We start from the raw sequence: 19,372 nt of genomic DNA, 5'->3' as shown, positions 1-19,372 counted from the left end.
GCGAACACTCTGTGATGACAGTGTTATGCAGACACATTTAAAAGCTCTAGAGAGAGCCCTTCTCAGGAGACGTGGCTTTTATTCTTGTCTAGAAGTAAATTAAGACAGAATCTTTGTCATGAAACATTTAAAAGAAAGCTCAGTACCAGCTCCCTTTGCCCTATATTTACGTAAGCTATCATGCCAGCTGTGAGGCATTGTCTGCCTTGTCTTGGATTTGGAAGAACTAATAGGTAAGAAGCCAACATGGAGAAATTCAAGGAGGGGCAGGGTAGAAGGCTGATGGACTGTAGTCCTGATATGTTTATTGCTGGGATGCTTCTGATGCAAAAATTGGAAAAACTAAGTTGTAACTGAAGTCACTATGAGAGGATGGGAGAGAAGCGCCCTTGGTCTGAAGCTTCAAGGCCTCTTTGCAGGAATATCAGACTTTCTGGTGCTTTGGTAGCCCTCATGTTGCCCCTTGCAACTAGTCCATCATCCAAAAAGGACATGTGTGCACAGCAGGTAGACCAAGAGTAAGTACTAAAAGAGAGCAGAAGTGTTTGTGATCTTTGAGTCTAAGCTACTGATGTTAATGGAGACTCAAAGTGGAATATGCCAGCATCTATGCCAAGGAACAAACCTCACTAGAGGTGTTCTATTAAAATTTGCCAACAAATATCAATATATCTGAAAATATTTATTGAGCATCTATTATGTTTCTTACTTTGTATAAATCACTAGGGGCATTAAAAGTGCCGGACAGAGTCTTACCTTCAAATATACTATAGTCTACTTAAGTAGAGAACCCCTCACAGTATACATACAAAGGTACTAACTATAGAAAACTGAATAAGATAACTAATAAGTGCCAAACAGGTGTTAGAGACAAGTATCACATTGCTTTGTGTGAGATAACTTGTATTGCTTGGATAGGTGGAGGGGGGCTTTATGGAAGACATGGGGTTGAGCTTTGCTTAGAGAGGTCAATTGTATTTGGGTAGAATAAAAAGTGAACAAACTGAAGTCTCTTGTTTTCTTCCCTTTAATTGGCAAATGAAACCTTGAGTCTGTGCTTTCAGAATATCAATTCAGCAGGTGCCACTGGGTACTAGGAACTCTCTCTCTCTCTCTTTTTTATTTTAGCGGTTTTTAATGAAAGTTGTATAAAAGATTTATTCCTGAATCCTCTCAATTGTTTTTTCGTTATATTTGCCCTTCTCCTTTCCTACTTGGTGAGATGTGGCTTTCCATTCAAGGATCTCTTTGCAGTCTTTGTCCAGCTTTAGCTTGCTGGGGTAGATGCCTACGTGGATAGTTGTACATTAGCCTTTTCCTGCTGTACCCATTCAATGTAGATGATGTATTTCTTCCTGTAAACCTGGATTACTTTTCCAATTTGCTGACCTTTATAGTGTCCTCGCACAACCCGAAGTACTTCATCCTTTTGGACGGGGTTGGATCAAACATTGTACCTCTGTCTCAACTCTTTGGAACGAGGGGAAGACATCATCCTTCTGTGAATGTGGGAAGGTGCATTGAAATTCCTTTTGTGGTTCTTGCTCTGGTCAGAAGTCACAGAGAGATCGAACTTCATTTTGTCTACTTCAGTGATGGCTGCAAGAGGACAGAGATCTACTGAGTTCCCGCTACTCTGGGAACTCTCATGGCTCTTGTATGGCATCTTGATGCTTTTGACATCAGAAAACTCTCAACCCTCCCTTCTGATGCCTCTGTCCCTGCTTTCTCTCCTCTCTAGCTCATTGCTGGTGCCGAGTCCCCGCAACCTGCTTCTGGAAGCTCACCATCTGAGGAAGATCGATCCAAGTCAGCACCCACCTCCCCTTGTGACCAGGGTGAGACCCTCAGATTTGCTTCCTGACCTCTGAGTTCTGCCATTGGATGGACCAAGGAGCTCTGAGGCCTCTTTAACCAAGAGTGAGCTTGTTAGCTGAAATAGCTAGCAGCCTTGGCGGGTTTTCACACACCCTTTGCCTGTTGATTTAATAGTTCTTTCATTCTGTAAGACCTTCTTGAGGGCTGGGCATTCCATGGCCATATCGGCTTTAAATTCCTTCCAGGCCAGGGTGAGAGGAGAGCAAGTGTATGATGTTATGGTTCTCTGTTTTCCCTTGCCTCTGTCCCTGGTTCCAAGGGTACTGGAGAGAGAAGGGTACAGCTCCCTCTCTTAAAGCTCTTGCCTGGCCCTAGACCTGTCAGCGCCACTCCCTTGAGTTGAGTTTGACACTCCTTTCCCCATCATCATACCCAAAACCTGAGATCAGCTTGAGTTTGGGGCTGGGTGAGGGAAGATGTCTTCCATCCTGGCCTTTGAGTGGGTGGGGATAGAAAGATGAAACTAGAAGAGAGACTGAGAAAAGAAGTGGGAAGGAGGCCAGTCCCAGGCCTGATTCCCCTCTATAGCTCCAGATAGCTCCTTCTGTCTGAATATGCTTCAGACAATAAGTTCTGTGGACATAATTTGCACAATAATAATTCTGCAGCCATCTGAGAATGCTGAGGCTGAAGAGGGACTTACACTTGCAAAACCTCCTACTCTGGTGACCATTACCAGATATGACTGGTAAGGGACATACGCATCTGCAGAACAGGAATACCCAACCCAGCCTGACAACGGTGCCTTGGTTTTCTATATCCCCTTTTGTATTCATTATCCTAATTTTATGCCCACACCCACTCTAGGGTGGTGCTTCATTACTGTCCCCCAGGTTAGCGCGTGGGAAGTGGAAGGTCAGAGTGTTGAAAAGGTCTGTCCCAAGGTTTGGAGATAAGTCAGTGGTAAGGGCAAGACTGTACCCATGCTGGCTGAGGGACCCACTCTCAGAAACCCTGCCATCAAACCTTCCTTGGAGGTCACCACCATGACCCAGACCTTCTTACCCAGGAGTAAATAAAAAGAGCTTTGGGGGTCATGCGCCAGCCATGAGACCACAAAATAATTGGTCTCAGTCCCTCTTCGTGCTACTCCAATTAACTTTCTGTGTCTTTACACTCTACCTCATTCCAAATGAGATTTGAAGCATTCATAAGTAGCCTGAAAGTACTCTGGGGCTGCAGAACTTGTAGCTATTTTCCCAGACCAGTTTGGGGGTTTTCACGTGTTCCTTTCTGAGACTGAGATCCCCTTTGGGAGCTTCAGGGAGACAGGGTCATATGGGAAAGAGAGCCCAAGTAAGAGTTCAGAGACCAGGGCTTCTAGGCCTGGCTCCTGCCCCGCATGCTGTCTGGCTCTGAGCTCTGCCATCAGATGGATACAGTGGCAGATTGCAGTGCTCCCCAGGGCCTCTGCTCATCCCACTTGACACAGGGGCCAGGATTTCCCAGTAGTGATGTGAGCACAGATGTCCCTCTGAGTGACATTATTACACAACAGAAATCAGACATAGTTTATTTTTCTTCCCTTGTAAGAATAAATAGAAAAACCTTTTCTTCAAGCTTTGGTGTCCCCAAACAACTGTTTCTGCCTTCCAAAATTCATTTAATAACTGAGGCTTTTAGCTCTATGGTGAGATTAAAAGTTACTTAGTCAAGCTAAGTGATAGATAGATAACTGCTGGATTGGCAAGGGGAGGGTCTGCAGACTCAGCAGCTTTCCCCCACTTCACCCTCCCCAACACATCTCAGAGGAGCCAAACTCCAGATCTAGGAAAGATCTCCGGATTCCTTGAGTGAGCCCTTATGGGACTCTGTCCTCCTGAAAAGAAGCTGAAGATCTCTTTCTGTCACTCATGCCTAATTCTGATTCCCAAGGGCTAATAGGCTGTGTTCGCCTTCTGTAATCCGTTATTCACAAGCATCATTTAAAATCGGATTATGCTCAAGATGCCCATTTCCACACAAAAGAGTGCGTGTCTTGATGAATGAGTTGCTAACAGTAAAGCTTCTTCAAATAGAAAAGGTCAGACGATCATCCAGCATTATCTCCCCCAGGTAATTCAAGTCACAAGCTCTAGAGTGGGGCATAAGACTGTCTCATAGTTGAGAAGTTTTACTGAGAAATTCCCGCCCCATTGGAGATAAGTTTGCAACATGTCACTTGGGAAAGCAATTCTGTTGTTAATAATAAGCCCATTGCTCGTGTTGTTAGATAACCTTGTGTGAGATGGGTATTTAGGAGAAACCCAGCAACAAGGCTGAGTAAAGGCTTTTAGAAGGTGTGAAGGTTTCTACCTTCAATGATCAGCCACCATTCTGATGGCTCGGTTATTGAAATAATTATATCACCAATGATTACTGTGATGACAGTTCCTGATTCATTGTTCTCATCTTCAAAGGAAACTTGAAGGATACATGTGACTCTGCAGAATTCCAGAGAGGGCCCAGATTTGTGTGCTGCACCTAGAACAATAGAATAGGCTACTAGCCAAAGGGGGCTTTCAGAGAGACGGCCAGGTCCAGTATAATCTGGAGTTTACAAGGGCAGGGAAGGGACTGTGTCCTCCTCCTCTTTGCATACTTAGGCTCTGCTGCACATTGGGTGCCAACGAGAATATGGTGAACAGATGAAGGAACATACAAAGGGATGCCACACTGGATCTGTTGTTATGAAGAACCAGAAAAAGGACTGAGAGCTTACAGGGGAAAGTCTGAGTGCTGAGTCCTAATGGAACAGCTTATGAGGTATGCACTAATGCAATTTCTTGTTCCCCTTGGCCCTAGAAATAAAAGAACTTGAGAACAACATTCGAAAAGCCTTGTCATTTGACAACCGAGGGGAGGAGCACCGGGCAGCATCATCTCCTGATGGCCAGCTGATGAGCCCTGGTGAGAACGGCGAAGTCCGGCAAGGCCAGGCCAAGCGCCTGGGCCTGGATGAGTTCAACTTCATCAAGGTGTTGGGCAAAGGCAGCTTTGGCAAGGTCTGTGGCACACATGGGTGAAACTGCTGGTTTTGTTCTACTCCTTAGTGTTGTTTCATCTGTTTGATCTAAGATTGAGAGAGGAACTTTTTAGACTGATCTCGTTAGGTTTTCTTTCGTTCCTTGTAAGTGCAAATGACCTGAGGCCAAGCAGATGGGAGCCCTGGTTCTACTATTAATTGGCTATATGAGACTTTCACATAGTGATTTAATCTCTTTGGAATTCAGTTTTTCTCATTTGTTGAATGGGGACAGGAATCAAGGTAGATGAGAAAGCACTTTGGAAAGTTTTAAATGCTCAGTGTTCCAAGTTAATAATAGTATCAATACATGTCTTCCCTGCTTCAGAGATCCAGCTGAAATTCTGTTTTTAATTCATATGAAGACTTTGAGAATGAATTCCTGCCCTCAGTAAACCTAGGGTTCAAAGCAAATTTAGCATGCATTATTTTGGAAGGTAAATTTTATTTAACTGATCTTTCTGGCGTGTAGTAAATGTTTTGTTTATCCTCTACATGTGGCAAGAGAATGGGAATAATCATCTCATGCCTTGGATCAGGGTCCTCTGTGCTTGGTGCCATTCTCCATATCCTGTTCCCCACCGAGATGAATGCAGTGGTGTGGGGTGTGGCCTTTAGTATGCTCAATAAAGCATGAAGGTGGTCAGCCACTATTCTGATGGCTAGGTGAAATGGAAAAATTAACCCCTGTTCATTTTAGAAAGAAGATGAAGGGGCAGGAAGCAGAGGAAGCTGTTTGCATTTCACCTGAGATCTCTGATTGTTCCCTGGCTCTTTTCAGAGCTGAGCCTGGGATTCACCTTTCTGGGACCTCCTGAGAGGTTCTGGGAAGTCCTGCTCTGGGGACCAGGAAGCTCCTGGGATCACATGCCCTGGCATGTCCTGGACTCTTGAAAGCAGCAGCCTGTCAATCAGCTGGCCCATCCCACCTGGTTCCCAGCTGTCTCACCTGCCCCTATCTCACCCTGATATCACTCTGGTGGGAAGGTAACTGGGATTTACTTAAATGGCGAAAGCTGAAGCAATTACATTCTTTAGAGACTGGCTAAATAAGAAGAGGTCCTCTGGTTAGGCATACTTCTGGGATGTGAGCAGGATGCAGTCTAATTTTGAGCAAGACTCCAAGATTCTAGGTTTTCGTATAGTGTAGGCAGGATGGGAACTTAGATGACTTTGGAGCATTTAGGTTATCTCTTAGGAAAAATCACAGCCAAAGTTTGAGCCAGTTTTAAAGAGTCTGTAAAATATGTGGGCGACAAAAAGTCTTCAGGTTAACATCATGAATTCCCTCATTAAGTTTCTGATGGCTGCTTTTTAGCTTTGATGACTTACATTGGAATACTGTACTTAGGAGTTACTTATTTAAGAAGAGAAAGGCTTGTGACGTTTGTAGGTAAATGAGTGCAAAAATATCAAATGATAGGAACACTTTAAGAAAATAGAACTGTTAATTAGCTCTCTTGAATAGGAATCACATTTCCAGCTTCAAAGTTATAAAAGAAACTATAAAGGCAAACAAGGACAGATTCAACTACATAAAGATACACGATTCTTTTCAATAGAGTAAAATAACAGAAAATCATAAAACAGGCTTCGAAAAACTTTTACAGAAAGTAAAGGGTTCGTATCTTTATATATCATATGTGTATACATTTTTAAGAAATTAATATGATAGCAGCATAATAAGACAAAACAGACGGGAGTAATTTACACAAAAAGAAATACAGTCAGAAAACAGATATTTTTAAGGTTTCATTTTAAGTTAAAATAGCATCATGGTAACATTTCACACCTATTAAGTGAGCAAAAAGACTTTTTAAGTGAAACTACTCAATATTGTTAAGTCACCATGAAACTCCAACACTCCTACATTGCTAGTGGCACATTGTATCACACATCCTTTCTGAAAATAAGAAATGTGCAAAATGCTTAACCCTTTAATCTACTTATGAGAGTTTCCATCTTACAAATGTAATCCAAGAGGAATTGTTTTAATTGTGTACAAAATTACTCAATGCAATTTACATAATACTTAATGATTAGATATAACTTAAGTGTCTAATTTGAGGGCAATGGTTAAATAAATTATGTTTACTTGAATTGAATGTAAGCAGCCATGATAATGATGGAGACCATGTGGAGAATGTCTTTAAGATAACGTTCAGTTAAAAATAGTTACAATATTTTACTGTACTGTAACTGTAAAAATATTTGGTGTATTGTAATTGTAAGTATGACAAACACATATAAACATATGAATAACCATTCAACAGATGTGCATTGAACTTCTCTTTTCTATGCCTGGGCACTGTGCCAGAGATTAAAAATAAATAAATTGTAGTAACTATTAGAATGTAGTAACTGTAGAATTGTAGTAACTGTAGAATAGGAAGTTTTCTTAAACATTATATATACATCTTGAGAGGGGGTCTTGCTGTGTTGCCCATGCTGATCTGTAACTCCTGGGCTCAAATTATCCTCCTACCTCAGCCTCCCAAGTATCCTGGGTGCATGCCACCACACCTGGCTTGTTATAATATTTAAAATTACACACGCCTGTAATCCTGGCACTTTGGGAGGCCGAGGTGGGCGGATCACGAGGTCAGGAGATTGAGACCATCCTGGCTAACACGGTGAAACCCCGTCTCTACTAAAACTACAAAAAAATTAGCCGGGCGTGGTGGCAGGCACCTGTAGTCCCAGCTACTTGGGAGGCTGAGGCAGGAGAATGTTGTGAACCCAAGAGGCAGAGCTTGCAGCGAGCCAAGATTGTGCCACTGCACCCAGCCCGGGCGACAGAGCAAGACTCCGTCTCAAAATAAATAAATAAATAAATAAATAAAAATAATATTTAAAATCAAAGAAAAAACATAATTAGTTTTTAAAGTATTTGGTATTAGCTTGTGTTTCTTCTTTTTATTCCATCCATGCATAGATTGATGGAGGCAATTGATTGATTGCAGGTCATGTTGGCAGAACTCAAGGGCAAAGATGAAGTATATGCTGTGAAGGTCTTAAAGAAGGACGTCATCCTTCAGGATGATGACGTGGACTGCACAATGACAGAGAAGAGGATTTTGGCTCTGGCACGGAAACACCCTTACCTTACCCAACTCTACTGCTGCTTCCAGACCAAGGTATGTTAGGAAGAAGCTGGCTGGCCGCCATGTTGGGGCATCTTGACTATCAGATAAAATACCGATTTTAGACCCTCTACATTGTTCTCTCAAAGACTTTGTAAAGTGGGATGGGTTTTACCCTTGAAAAGATCAGGATATATTTGAACAGCATCTTCTTTTTTAGGGCACTGGATTTTCCATTCAAGGTTGTGCTTGTGAAGGGATGAGAGAGCTGTAGAATTCTTTGCAGCTAGAGCTGGACAAAGCCAAATGGCTAAACTCACTGTTTGCTCATTGGAAAAACCAAGTGTGGTTAGTCCTTGCTCTGCTCCTAACTTTCTATCACTGATCAACTCACTTAACTTCTAAGTTATTTTCATGTCATATGAAAAAGAGTAAAGGCCACCTTAATCTCTTCTAATCTGTGTAATGTCATCTGAAGTAAAGGATGTGAACAAATGCTTAAAATTTCATAGTGAAACACAAATATAAGGCAGCATTTTTAATTTACCACCTAGGTGTCTGGGAACCAGAAGGTGGCAGTAAAGAAACAAAGATCATCCATAACTCCATGGTAGAGTCTGACTTGAGTATCATTAACTGATTTGTTACCTGTTTTTAGTAAAGAAACGACAATGTTCTTCACGAAGCTCTAATTTTGTTATCCTTTTTGAGAGGTTGGGAGGAGTTAAAGTCTTTTAGGATCATTATGGATGTTTGTAGTAGTTTGCTTTTTGAGAAGGCAAACACAGGCATCACCCGAAACTCCTAGCCATGGCTTATGTGGAGCCCAGACCCTGAGGGTGACATCATGAGGAGGTGATGCCCTGCTTCTGGGTGCATTCTCATCTCCATGTCATTGTGAATGCCAGTTTTTCCACTTAAAATTCAACAGTTATTCATTGAGTCATTTGGCAAACTTTTTAAAAATTATATTTCATTAAATCCTTCCCGTGTATCTGATGCCATGCCAGGTGCTGGAGATACAGTGGTGAACTAGACTAGTCTCTGACCTCATGGAGTTTACATTATCTTTGGTACACTCTTTTCCAAAGAGGATTTCTCAGAACCCCAATCACTTGAGCAGCTGTGAGAACAAAGGACTCTGTGACCCGTAGTTGGGGTCACTGCAGACATAACTTCTCTTAGTCTCAACACACGTTTGTTTATTAGCATCCTTGAGGAGACCTGCAATGAAAACAAAATTACCTTTGTTTAATCTACTTTTCCCAACTTATTTGATTCCAGTGTCCCCATCTCTGTCTTACACACACAAACACATGCACCCACACACACACAATGCCCATTCCATACTGAGGAACCCTGATCCAGTGGAATTTTTCCTATCCTTCTGATCTCTCAGGAGAGTAAGAAATATCATCTGAAAATCTGGAAATCATTCTGCTTATCTTAAGAAGGACACATATTTCTTTGTCTACGAAACTTTCACCTGAGACCCCTATTTAATAAGAATCTATCCCTTTTTCTGAACAAGTATAAGAATGACTAGCTATTCTCATTTTTGATGTGTGTTGTGTAATGCCTAATATTTATGGGTTTGTGTGTGTACAGAATCCTATATAATAGAGACTCAGTGATAGAGTTAATTTTCTTCTTTTTTCCACTAGAGCATAATTTTAGATTCATGAGAAATGTGTCATATTTTGTATTTTCCATGGTGCCTATCACAGGGCCTCACACTTGACAGGTACCCACTGACAGAATTAAAGACTTGGAGGATTTTTTCAAAGTCACCTTATCTTTCTTTATCTCTCTCTCTTTTCCTTTCCTTTTTTTTTTTTTTCTTTTCTTTCCTTTTGGTACCAGTGAGAAAATTGGGTTTCAGAGAAGTAAAACTATTTTCCTCATAGGCATTCCATCTTGGCAGAGTCAGACCTGGCATCTCACCTAGTCTCTGGGACTCCCAAGGTAGTGGGGCCTTGCTCTGATTCACATTGCTGCTTTCTTGTGCCGGACCCAGCACAGGGTCCCTTCTGTCAGAGGAACCCTCCCACTTCCCCTGTCCCAAGCAGGTAGCCCTTTCTCTCACTGTCTGAAGTGGCTTTCTAGGCAGGGAGCCACTCTGGCACATTTTCTTTACACACATTGTCAAGAGGCCCGACATTCTAGGAGGGGTCCAGTTTAGTTGTGAGGGCTCTATGGAGCCCCTCTACCTGGTTGTATCATGGGAAGCCACAGTTGAAGGTCAGCTTGGTGAATGAGTGAGGGAGTGGGAATGGATGTCTTCAGTGTCAGCAGTGTTCTCCTTTGTGCATTGTAGAATATCAAGGCTAAGGATTCCTCATCATATGGCAGCTTTTGGAGCACAAAATGGTGTTAAATGACACCAGGGATTTCTTTTATGGCAGAACAATGATCAAACTAACATGGATGTTGTCATGGATGGCTATAGGGTGAGGATGGGCAGAGAAGGAGCTTCTGCTGTAGTTGAGATATTTACTATCTTTTCTTGGGCCACTGTCAGGCAGCCACAGTCACAGGAGCAGCTTTGCACCAACTCTCTCATGCCACCTCAATTTCATAGAATACTTTGCTTTATGTAACAGATACATATTCACTGAATTTTTCTAAAGTGAATCGTATTTTAACCTCATGGAAGGATCTTAACTTACTTATGAAAGGAACCTGATGAAGAATCAGCTTATAAACTTTCAACTTAACTTTTTTAAAATGTGACTTTCCCTTTGACAAACCAATAGTTTGTCATGATTTTAAAGAGACCTGACGCTGAGGTAGATGCTGGGGGTTATTAACACAAAGGAAGACAGTTCTCAAGTGGAAGCATTCAGTGATAATAGACTGGGAGGTTACACTAGCTTCCACAAGCTAAGAGGGAGTAGCAAACAGCATTGAATAGTTATGTTCTAGATGGGAGTATTCAAACCAAGAAGGCTCAGAGGAGGGGGTCTTCCCTAGGATCTAGTGGAAGAAGTGCGATCAAGCCAGGCTTTGAAAGGTAGAGAGGATTTGGACAGGATTTGGGAATAGCAGCTGGGTTTGGTAGCCATAGAATTCAGTCTTGCTTGAGTTTCACTTTTCCTGAAAACAAAGGACAGTTCCTCTGAGCCACCTTAAACCTGGTTTCCACTAAGACTCTAATATACCATTCAGGAACACAAAGACCCGATTGCAATCCTATTAAGATTTCTTTCATACTTGTTTAATTATGATACACAGAACAGCAATAATGTTAAGGCGAGTTTAATTATTTTTAGGTGAGCCTTTATTTTTCAATGTATCGGAAAAAATGGTCCTTTTGGAAACATTACTTTGAGAACTTCTTCTGACAGATTACACATAGCTTCAGGCTGCACACTATATACAAGTTGCCTGGAAAGACTTAGAAGTGTGTAAAGTGGTGTCACCATATCTAATATGGCGACCAATGGCAATGGTCATGCAAACCCATTGGCATCAGTCATGATGATGTAGTCAGGTTCAGGTCTGGTCAGTGCAGCCCACTGAAGGGCCAACTCACTGCTGAAGAGGGAGTGTCCAATGGCAATGGTCGTACAAACCTATTGGCATCAGTCATGATGACATAGTCAGGTTTGGGTCTGGTCAGTGCAGCCCACTGAAGGGCCAACTTACTGCTGAAGAGGGATTTGGGCTTTTCTGTACTGAACCTGCCTACCCTTGGCTCATGTGCCCCATCCCTCTCCTTGGGATCTAGAAAGGTGAAAGCAAATAAAATGGCTCCAGCTCTCCAGGGCTAGTAAGAAAAAGCAGACAGGACAACAAATTAAGCCAATGGTTTTAATTTCAGTCAAATTCAAACCAGTGTGTCTTTGGGATGCAAGAGTAACCTGAACCATGTAGGTAATTCTACAAAACTTGATTTATTTCACGGTCAAAACATAAGGTACAGAAAGAGGAATAAAGGACTTCCAAATCCAGTTAAGATCAAGTAGCCACATTCATCCCAGGTCCTCCCTCTTACAACTAAAAAACCCTGGACATAATTATTATTTTATAAAGGTAGGGTGCTTACCAAAATTGGCATAGCCACAAAGAACTGCATCTGTTGATGTGAACGAAAGACTGAAATTTTTATATTTAAAAATTCCAGATAACTTTTAAGTGGGTGACATTGTCAGTAGTGTTTAATATTTTCTTGCGTATGAGAAAAAAAATTTCTTATACACCCACAGTTGTTTCTTGCTTTAAAAAAATTATGGCTTATAATTGTTTCAATTACAAGTCTTTATTGTTAAGTATTTATTGTTAAGCATCTATGTGCTAGACACTGTGTTAGATTTTAGGGCTACAAAACTAAAAAATACCAACTCTGAACTCATGCCAATTACTGTCTAGTGGAGAGAGAGACATACAAGGAGTCAGTCAGGAAGGTTTCCTGATGGAGGTAGAACCTACCCTGGACCTGGAAGCATGGGTAGCATTTGCAAGAGGGTAGGGGCAAAGACATGGCTGCTGAAACCTAGAAATTATTTCCAAACCTCATTTGTATTATTTTTCCAATTCTTGAACTCCCAACTAATTCTATCTCCTACTTCTTCCAAGGAAATGATAATGACTGAATCAGAGCAAAGAGGAAGAGGAGAAGGGGAGGGTATTTGGAAAATAAGGAGACAGATTCCTGCATCTACAAGATCAGATGCCGGTTGGTAGAGATGGGGAGGTAATGCTGTGAGCCCTCCTTATTGGACTGCTAAGCTCTAAAACTTAGGGACCTGGTCAGGGTTTAGGCCGGGAAGTGACTTTTGGAATTGCCTCTCGCAGTTCCCAGGTTCCCATTCAGGCATTGACTACAAGGGATAGGAGAATCACAGAGAGGTAGTTTTGTTTTTGCTTTTTTTTTTTTTTTTTTTTTTTAAGTTACAGGAAATGAAATTCCCAGAGTTTTAGAGTCTGTGCATTTGTATTTATGACCCCCATTGTTGAAACTGTTCTCTCCAACAGGATCCCACAAAACCTGTCTTGAGTAATTTCATGATTTTTCCTCTTTAAAAATTTCATCTTTACACAATTCTACCCATCCCCCACCCTTTGGCATTTCCTGCCAGGCCTGGGAAGCCAAATTCTGGAGGGCTTTGCTGCGAAGGAAACAAAGGGTGAACTAGAGAATCTCCCTCAGCCAATCTCCCTCAGTGCCCTAGGGAAAATGCAGCATGGAAAAATCCTGGAAAAGCAGCAGGAGACTTTCTTCAGATCATCTGTGTGATTTGCGTTTGAATCATCTATGTGAGCACGGGGAGAAGTGAGAAAAGGAGCATTAACAACTTAGGAGCAAAAGTGTCATTTCAAGGAACTCAACTCTAAACAACAGAAACACTAAACCAAAAAAAAAAACAAAAGAAAAAAAGAAAAAAACAAAGTAAAAATTAGGCCATTGGTAGATTTCCTTCTAAAGAGATGGCTATGTCAGATTAAATCCAAACGAGCTGACAGAGCCATTGAGGATGGGTCTCTTTCCTGCTAGACCACACTGTCTGCCTGAGGCAACACCACTACGACTCTGAAGGAGTTGGAGAGTGTGTGAGCAGGTTTGGTGAGTGCTTTTCGAGAAGAGCTCGAGATGCTCAACACAATCAGTTGGTTTGTGGGTCAGGCAGCCACCTGAGAATCAATATGCTCGCCAATAACAGATTTCAAGCAGAGATAGCCTCAGTAATTTGCAATGGAGTTTAGCGAAATGAGATCCGTGGTAGAGGTTTACAGGCTTGGTGTTGGTAGAATCAGTTATTAATAGAATCAGACTCTAGGGAGCTCCATCTCTTTTCTTCTGAAGACCATCTTTGCCTAATAGTGGGCTGGACAGCAATGCCATTTATTCTGATCAGCCAATTAACACATCTTTAGTGAGGACTTATGGTGTGCAAATCACTGCAAGGTGTGACAAGACTTTTATGGCAGGGACTTTGGTCAAACTAGTTGAGGGGTAAGCTCTACTCTCTTGTGAAGGAACGCAGGGGTGTATGTGTGTGGTGGCATGTGTCTGTGTAGATGGGCTGGCAGTTCTCTGGCCAGTCAAAGAAAGACCGCCACTGGTTTCCACAATCAAGCAAGGCTTCATGGAGCAAGACAACTTCACCCAGGTCTTGAAGCATAACAGGATTCATTCAGTGTGATAGAGGAAAAGTTGTGAAGTTTGTTAATGCTCGTGTGTCCCAGGGGCAGAGAAGGACGTGTTGGCTCTTAATCTAACTGCTGCAGCTTCATGTAACCTCTTTGCATACAAGGAAACCTTACCTTTGAATAGCACCTTTGCTTTTAAAAATGCCCTGACTGGCAAGGCGCAGTGGCTGATGCCTGTAACCCCAGCACTTTGGGAGGCTGAGGTGGGTGGATCACTTGAGGTCAGGAATTCGAGACCAGCCTGACCAATATGATGATACCGCATCTTTACTAAAAATACAAAAATTACCCAGACATGGTGGCAGGCACCTGTAATCCCAGCTACTCGGGAAGGTGAGGCAGGAGAATCGCTTGAACCCGGGAGGCAGAGGTTGCGGTGAGCCGAGATCACGCCACTGCACTCCAGCCTGGGCAATAGAGCTAGACTCTGTCTCAAAAAAAAAAAAAAAAAAAAATGCCCTGACTTAGATCAGCCATTTTATGTCTGCTTCATGATGTCTCTGTGAGTTAATCTACCATACTCTATGGTTATTCACTCCCCATTTTTTTTTTCAGAATTTGTTATTGTGGTAAAATACACATAATATAAAATGTGCCATCGTAACCATTTTTAAGTGTACAGTTCAGTGGTATTAAATACATTCATAATGTTGTCCATCCATCACCACTGTCTATCTCCATGCCTCTTTTCACCTTACAACCCTGAAACTCAATACCCATTAAACAGTACCTTCCTATTCCCTCTCCCCACAGCGCTTGGCAACAACCACTCTGTCAGTCTCCGTAGTCTTGACTACTCTAAGTACCTCTTATAAGTGGAATCATACAGTAATGTGTTTCTGTGACTGGTATATTTCATTTAGCAGAATGTCCTCAAGGTTCATCCATGATGTAACATATGTCATAATTTCCTTCCTTTTAAAGGCCAAATACTATTCCATTGTATGTATAATACCACATTTCACTTATCATCTGTGGATGGACATTTTGACTTCCACGTTTTGGCTACCATGAATAATGCTGCTGTGAACATGGTTGTCTGAATATTTCTTTTGAGGTCTTACTTTCAGTTCTTTTAGCTATATACCTAGAAGTGGGATTCCTGGATTATATAGTAATTCTCTTTTTAATTTTTTGAGGAACCTCTACACTATTTTCCATAATGACTGAACTACTTTACATTCCCATCAACAGTGCACCAGGGTTCTGATCTGATTTCTCTATTACTTTGCCCAACACTTGTTACTTTCTTTATTTGATAGTAGCCATTCTGATGGGTGTAAGGTTTTACTCATTATAGTTTTAATCTGCATTTCCCTAGTGATTTGTGGTCACTCATTTTTACAGATAAGAAAACCAAGGCCCAGTCAAGTCTTATAATTCCTTTGCAGCACAACCCAGATTGGAATCAAGGTTTTCCAACAGCCTTTGTTGTTCACTGTGTATTTCTGTGTCCATCTCTGTCCTCCTGTCCAAATTCTCCACTTCAAATATCTTCACCTCCAAATCCCCTCTTCCCCAGTTCCTGTCACACACATGAAAAGGGGTCTGAAGAGGTGTCAGCTCTATTTTACATGAGCTCAATGACACTGGGATTAAAAAATATTAATGTCCCTTAAGCTGGCAAGAGGAGCAGGGTCGATCAGGGCCTGTTTCTGGAAATGTTTTCTGAAAATATAAGAGAGAAAGGAGGAAAAAGGGGGCGTGAGCACAGGAAGGATCCAAAATGGGCTGGAGTAGGATGAGACCTTCACACTATCTGTTTAGCCATTGCTTACTGGAGCACCTGCTGTGTGCCGTGCCATGGGGCATCACAGGGCATCATGCTGCCTGCTGAGGAACACGGGCATTGGGGAAAGGTAGGTAGGAGTCCCGGCCTCATGAACTTGAAACCTCATGGGAGCATGAAACTCCTGGCCTCTACAGAGGTTACAGTGAGCCAAGATCCCGCCACTGCCCTCCAGCCTGGGCCACAGAGTGAAACTCCATCTCAAAAAATATATATTTAAAAAAGCCCTTCTGGCCTCTATCCAGTGCCCAGAACTCAGTGCTGTATTTTCCTTCAGAAACTGTTGACCTGATCTTTTTTTGTAAATTGTTTTTTAATCACAAAGATTATTTATTAATTGTAGAAAATGTGGAAAAGTCGCAAGAGGACAAAGAACACAATAAGAACAATTCACATGACTACTACTAACATTTTGATGTGTATAATTCCAGTTTTAGAAAAGTACGCGTCTGTTCATACATGTATATTTATAACATCAGAATCATACTCTATGTAAATGGTTTCACTTAGTAATATAGTATAGCTATTTTCCTTGTCACTAAATATTCTTCAGCCAAGGGATTTCTAGGATTCTGCAGTATCTGAGGCCTCTTGTAGACATTCCGCATTGGGGGTTGCAGGTGGCTGGTAAGTGCCTGGCTTCCTGTCAGCTGGTGGTAGCAGTGAGTGGACCGCATGTTCTGCCCAGAGCTGGCCAGTGATGGTGCTGCCTTGCACTCTGCAGCAGAACTGCCTCCTTCTACTTACATTTCTCTCTTTCTGTAACATCAACTTGAGTACAACTTGTAAATAATCTATTTGGCATTGATAGAATACAAACTAAGACTTAAACATCTTTAACATTAAATATGTGTGTATACAGCAGGTCTTTGAGTAACCTGATTTTGTTCATTGTCATTTGTTTATAACGTTAATGAGAAAAATATCAATTCCTGGCTAGGGCCACTGACTATGTGGAGTTTGTACTTTCTCCCCATGCCTGTATGAGTTTTCTTCAGGGACTTCGGTTTCTTCCCAAATCCCAAAGCTATGCACATCGGGAGAATTGGTGTGTCCAAATGGTCCCCATCTGAGTGCCGGTGTGTGTGAGTGTGCCCTGCCATGGGATGGGGTCCTGTCCAGGGTGGTTCCCAGATGGCACCCTCAGCTACCAGGAGATGTTCCACCCACCCATAACCCTGAACTGCAGCTAGTAGGTAAATGATGCTCTTATTCATTTTTCTTCATCTTTCTTAAACGTATATATAGCTCACATTTACTTCAGTGTTTAATATTAGAAGTGTTATTTCAGTTTTACTATTCAAAGTGTTCTAAATAATTTTTCTTAGAAGTTTGATGTTTTTGTAGCCAGAAATATGCCTTAGGAACTTAACTCGTCTTTATACCAATTAACCTATGGTAAAACTGGTTTCCTTACATGTCTTTTCATTGAAGTCGCAGTTTCCAAGAACTTATCAATGACATTGTGAGGACTTACTGCCTACTGTTTGGCTAGTAGGCTTTTTTTTTTTTTTTTTTTTACCACTAAGGAATATATTTACCCATTCTCACAAACTATTTACTTATTCTTCTAAAGCTGTTGGTTTTCTTTTCTTTTTTTTTTTTTTTTGAGACAGAGTCTTGCTCTGTCACCAGGCTGGAGTGCAATGGTGCAATCTCGGCCCACTGCAACCTCTGCCTCCCAGGCTCAAGCGATTCTCCTGTCTCAGCTTCCTGAACAGCTGGGATTACAGGCACGCACCACCAGGCCCAGCCAATTTTTGTGTTTTTAGTAGAAACGGGATTTCACCATGTTAGCCAGGCTGGTCTCAAACTCCTGACCTCAAGTGATCCGCCTGCCTCGGCCTTCCAAAGTGCTAGAATTACAAGTGTGAGCCACTGTGCCCGGCCAAGCTGTTGGTTTTCAAATTACATTTTGTGGAGGTGCCTCTGTTGCTTCAGTGTGTGGTGGGTGGCAGCTGGGCACACACACCCTGTATGCGCTGTTAGGGGAGGACCTACATGCGCCACCTACTCCACCCGGCTGCACAGCTCCACCCCGACTGTTTCACATGTTAGCATTCCAAGGACGATAACGTTTGAAGAAAGGATTTCACTTTGAAACAGTTTAAAACCACTACAACTTCGACTGGGAGCTGGAGTGAGTCTTGATTTGTTTTTTTTTTTTTTTTTACCTACCCATATTATAATCTAATGTATACAGGTGTCATTTCCTGAAGGTCTCCATTACAAATGTCCTTTCATTATTAAAATGGACACATTCCTGAGATTTGGGCAGAAATGGAATTTTGGAAGCGGATTCAAGATTCTGGTATTCTGTCTGAGTAATATATTTCATTGTTGAGATCACTCACAGAAGTGCCTGCTGATATGTAAAAGTGAGTGTTTAAACCTTTGACTCATTGCTGACAGGTGTAGAGGCCTGTGACAGAATGTGACTGCAATGTGACATTGCTCCATTGATCAGGAGAATTTGTGGAATGGAGGGCTATGCTTGTGAAGAAAGCATAGCCCTCCATTTAGCACTTAGAAACTGTCGGTTGCGTAGTCCCTGACTGATTAGAAACAAGAACTTAGGTTGCTGCTAATTGCAGTAGGTGATCTACACATTTTTAAGGTGTCATTTGGTCACAGTTCAATTGGCACATCATGATCCAATTGAAGTAAAAAGTTTCATCTTGAAATCTAAAACTAGAGGTCTAAGTTATCTAACCCGGTCACCAAACAAAACCAGTTTCCTCGTGGCTGACGTCAGATTCTCTCACATCTCCCCAACGCCCACCATCTATTGGATTTCAGGATTTGCCTTTTTTTCGTGTGTGTGTGTGTGTCCGTGTGTGTGTCGATGTTTAGATTCGTGTTGAATCTTTTGAGGCACTGTTGGGAGATAACAGGGACTGGGAAGAAGAGATGTGACAAGGCACAGCAAACAGTAACTTAGAATAAGTCCGCATATATGTGATAAAGAGGAAGGAGAGACTTATTTCTTGAGCACCTATTATGTGGCAAGCCTATCCAAGTTGTTTAAAAGCTGATTTCATAAATCTTACCCAAGTCCCATGGCATGTAGGTATTAAAAAACAATTTACAAAAAAAGATCAGGTCAACAGTTTCTGAAGGAAAATAAAGCACTCTCATTTTTGCCAGTTCTTTGGGCAGGTAAGGAAACAGACTTAGGGAGGCTTAACCATTTGGCCAGGATCACACGGAGTTAAGTGATAAAGCTGGGATTCAGACCAACAGTCCCCACCTTTGCCTCCTGAGGGTGAGAAGGGCCAGTGTGGAACAGGGTGGATGCTGGGGCGTTGTGGAGCAGGGCACAGTGAGTTTGGGGGCAGGAGGCATTTGCAGGAACAGACCCCTGATTTAGGGAGTGTAATGATGAGTCCTGCTGGTGTCGCAGGCTCACGCTGGGAAGCTGTGAGGAAGACAACCTCGTGAGGAGGTTCTGGCTAAGTTGCAGAG

At 42.1% G+C, this 19,372-nt stretch overlaps 1 protein-coding gene across 2 annotated transcripts in view; it reads left to right on the top strand.

Moving 5' to 3' along the window:
- Positions 1–19,372, top strand: part of PRKCE (protein kinase C epsilon) — a 548,372-nt gene that overhangs the window by 363,583 nt on the left and 165,417 nt on the right. For both annotated transcript variants that reach the window (XM_033175814.1, XM_033175815.1), the window contains exons 8-10: positions 1,742–1,838; positions 4,663–4,862; positions 7,846–8,019. In XM_033175814.1, the coding sequence (XP_033031705.1) occupies positions 1,742–1,838; positions 4,663–4,862; positions 7,846–8,019 (471 nt within the window). The remainder of the gene's footprint in view (positions 1–1,741; positions 1,839–4,662; positions 4,863–7,845; positions 8,020–19,372) is intronic.

This window comes from Trachypithecus francoisi, unplaced genomic scaffold (assembly GCF_009764315.1).
Source record: "Trachypithecus francoisi isolate TF-2019V2 unplaced genomic scaffold, Tfra_2.0 Lachesis_group17, whole genome shotgun sequence".
Classification (NCBI taxonomy): Eukaryota; Metazoa; Chordata; class Mammalia; order Primates; family Cercopithecidae; genus Trachypithecus; species Trachypithecus francoisi.
The sequence above is the reverse complement of the archived record's forward strand: the minus strand, read 5'-3'. Positions and strand labels throughout refer to the sequence as shown.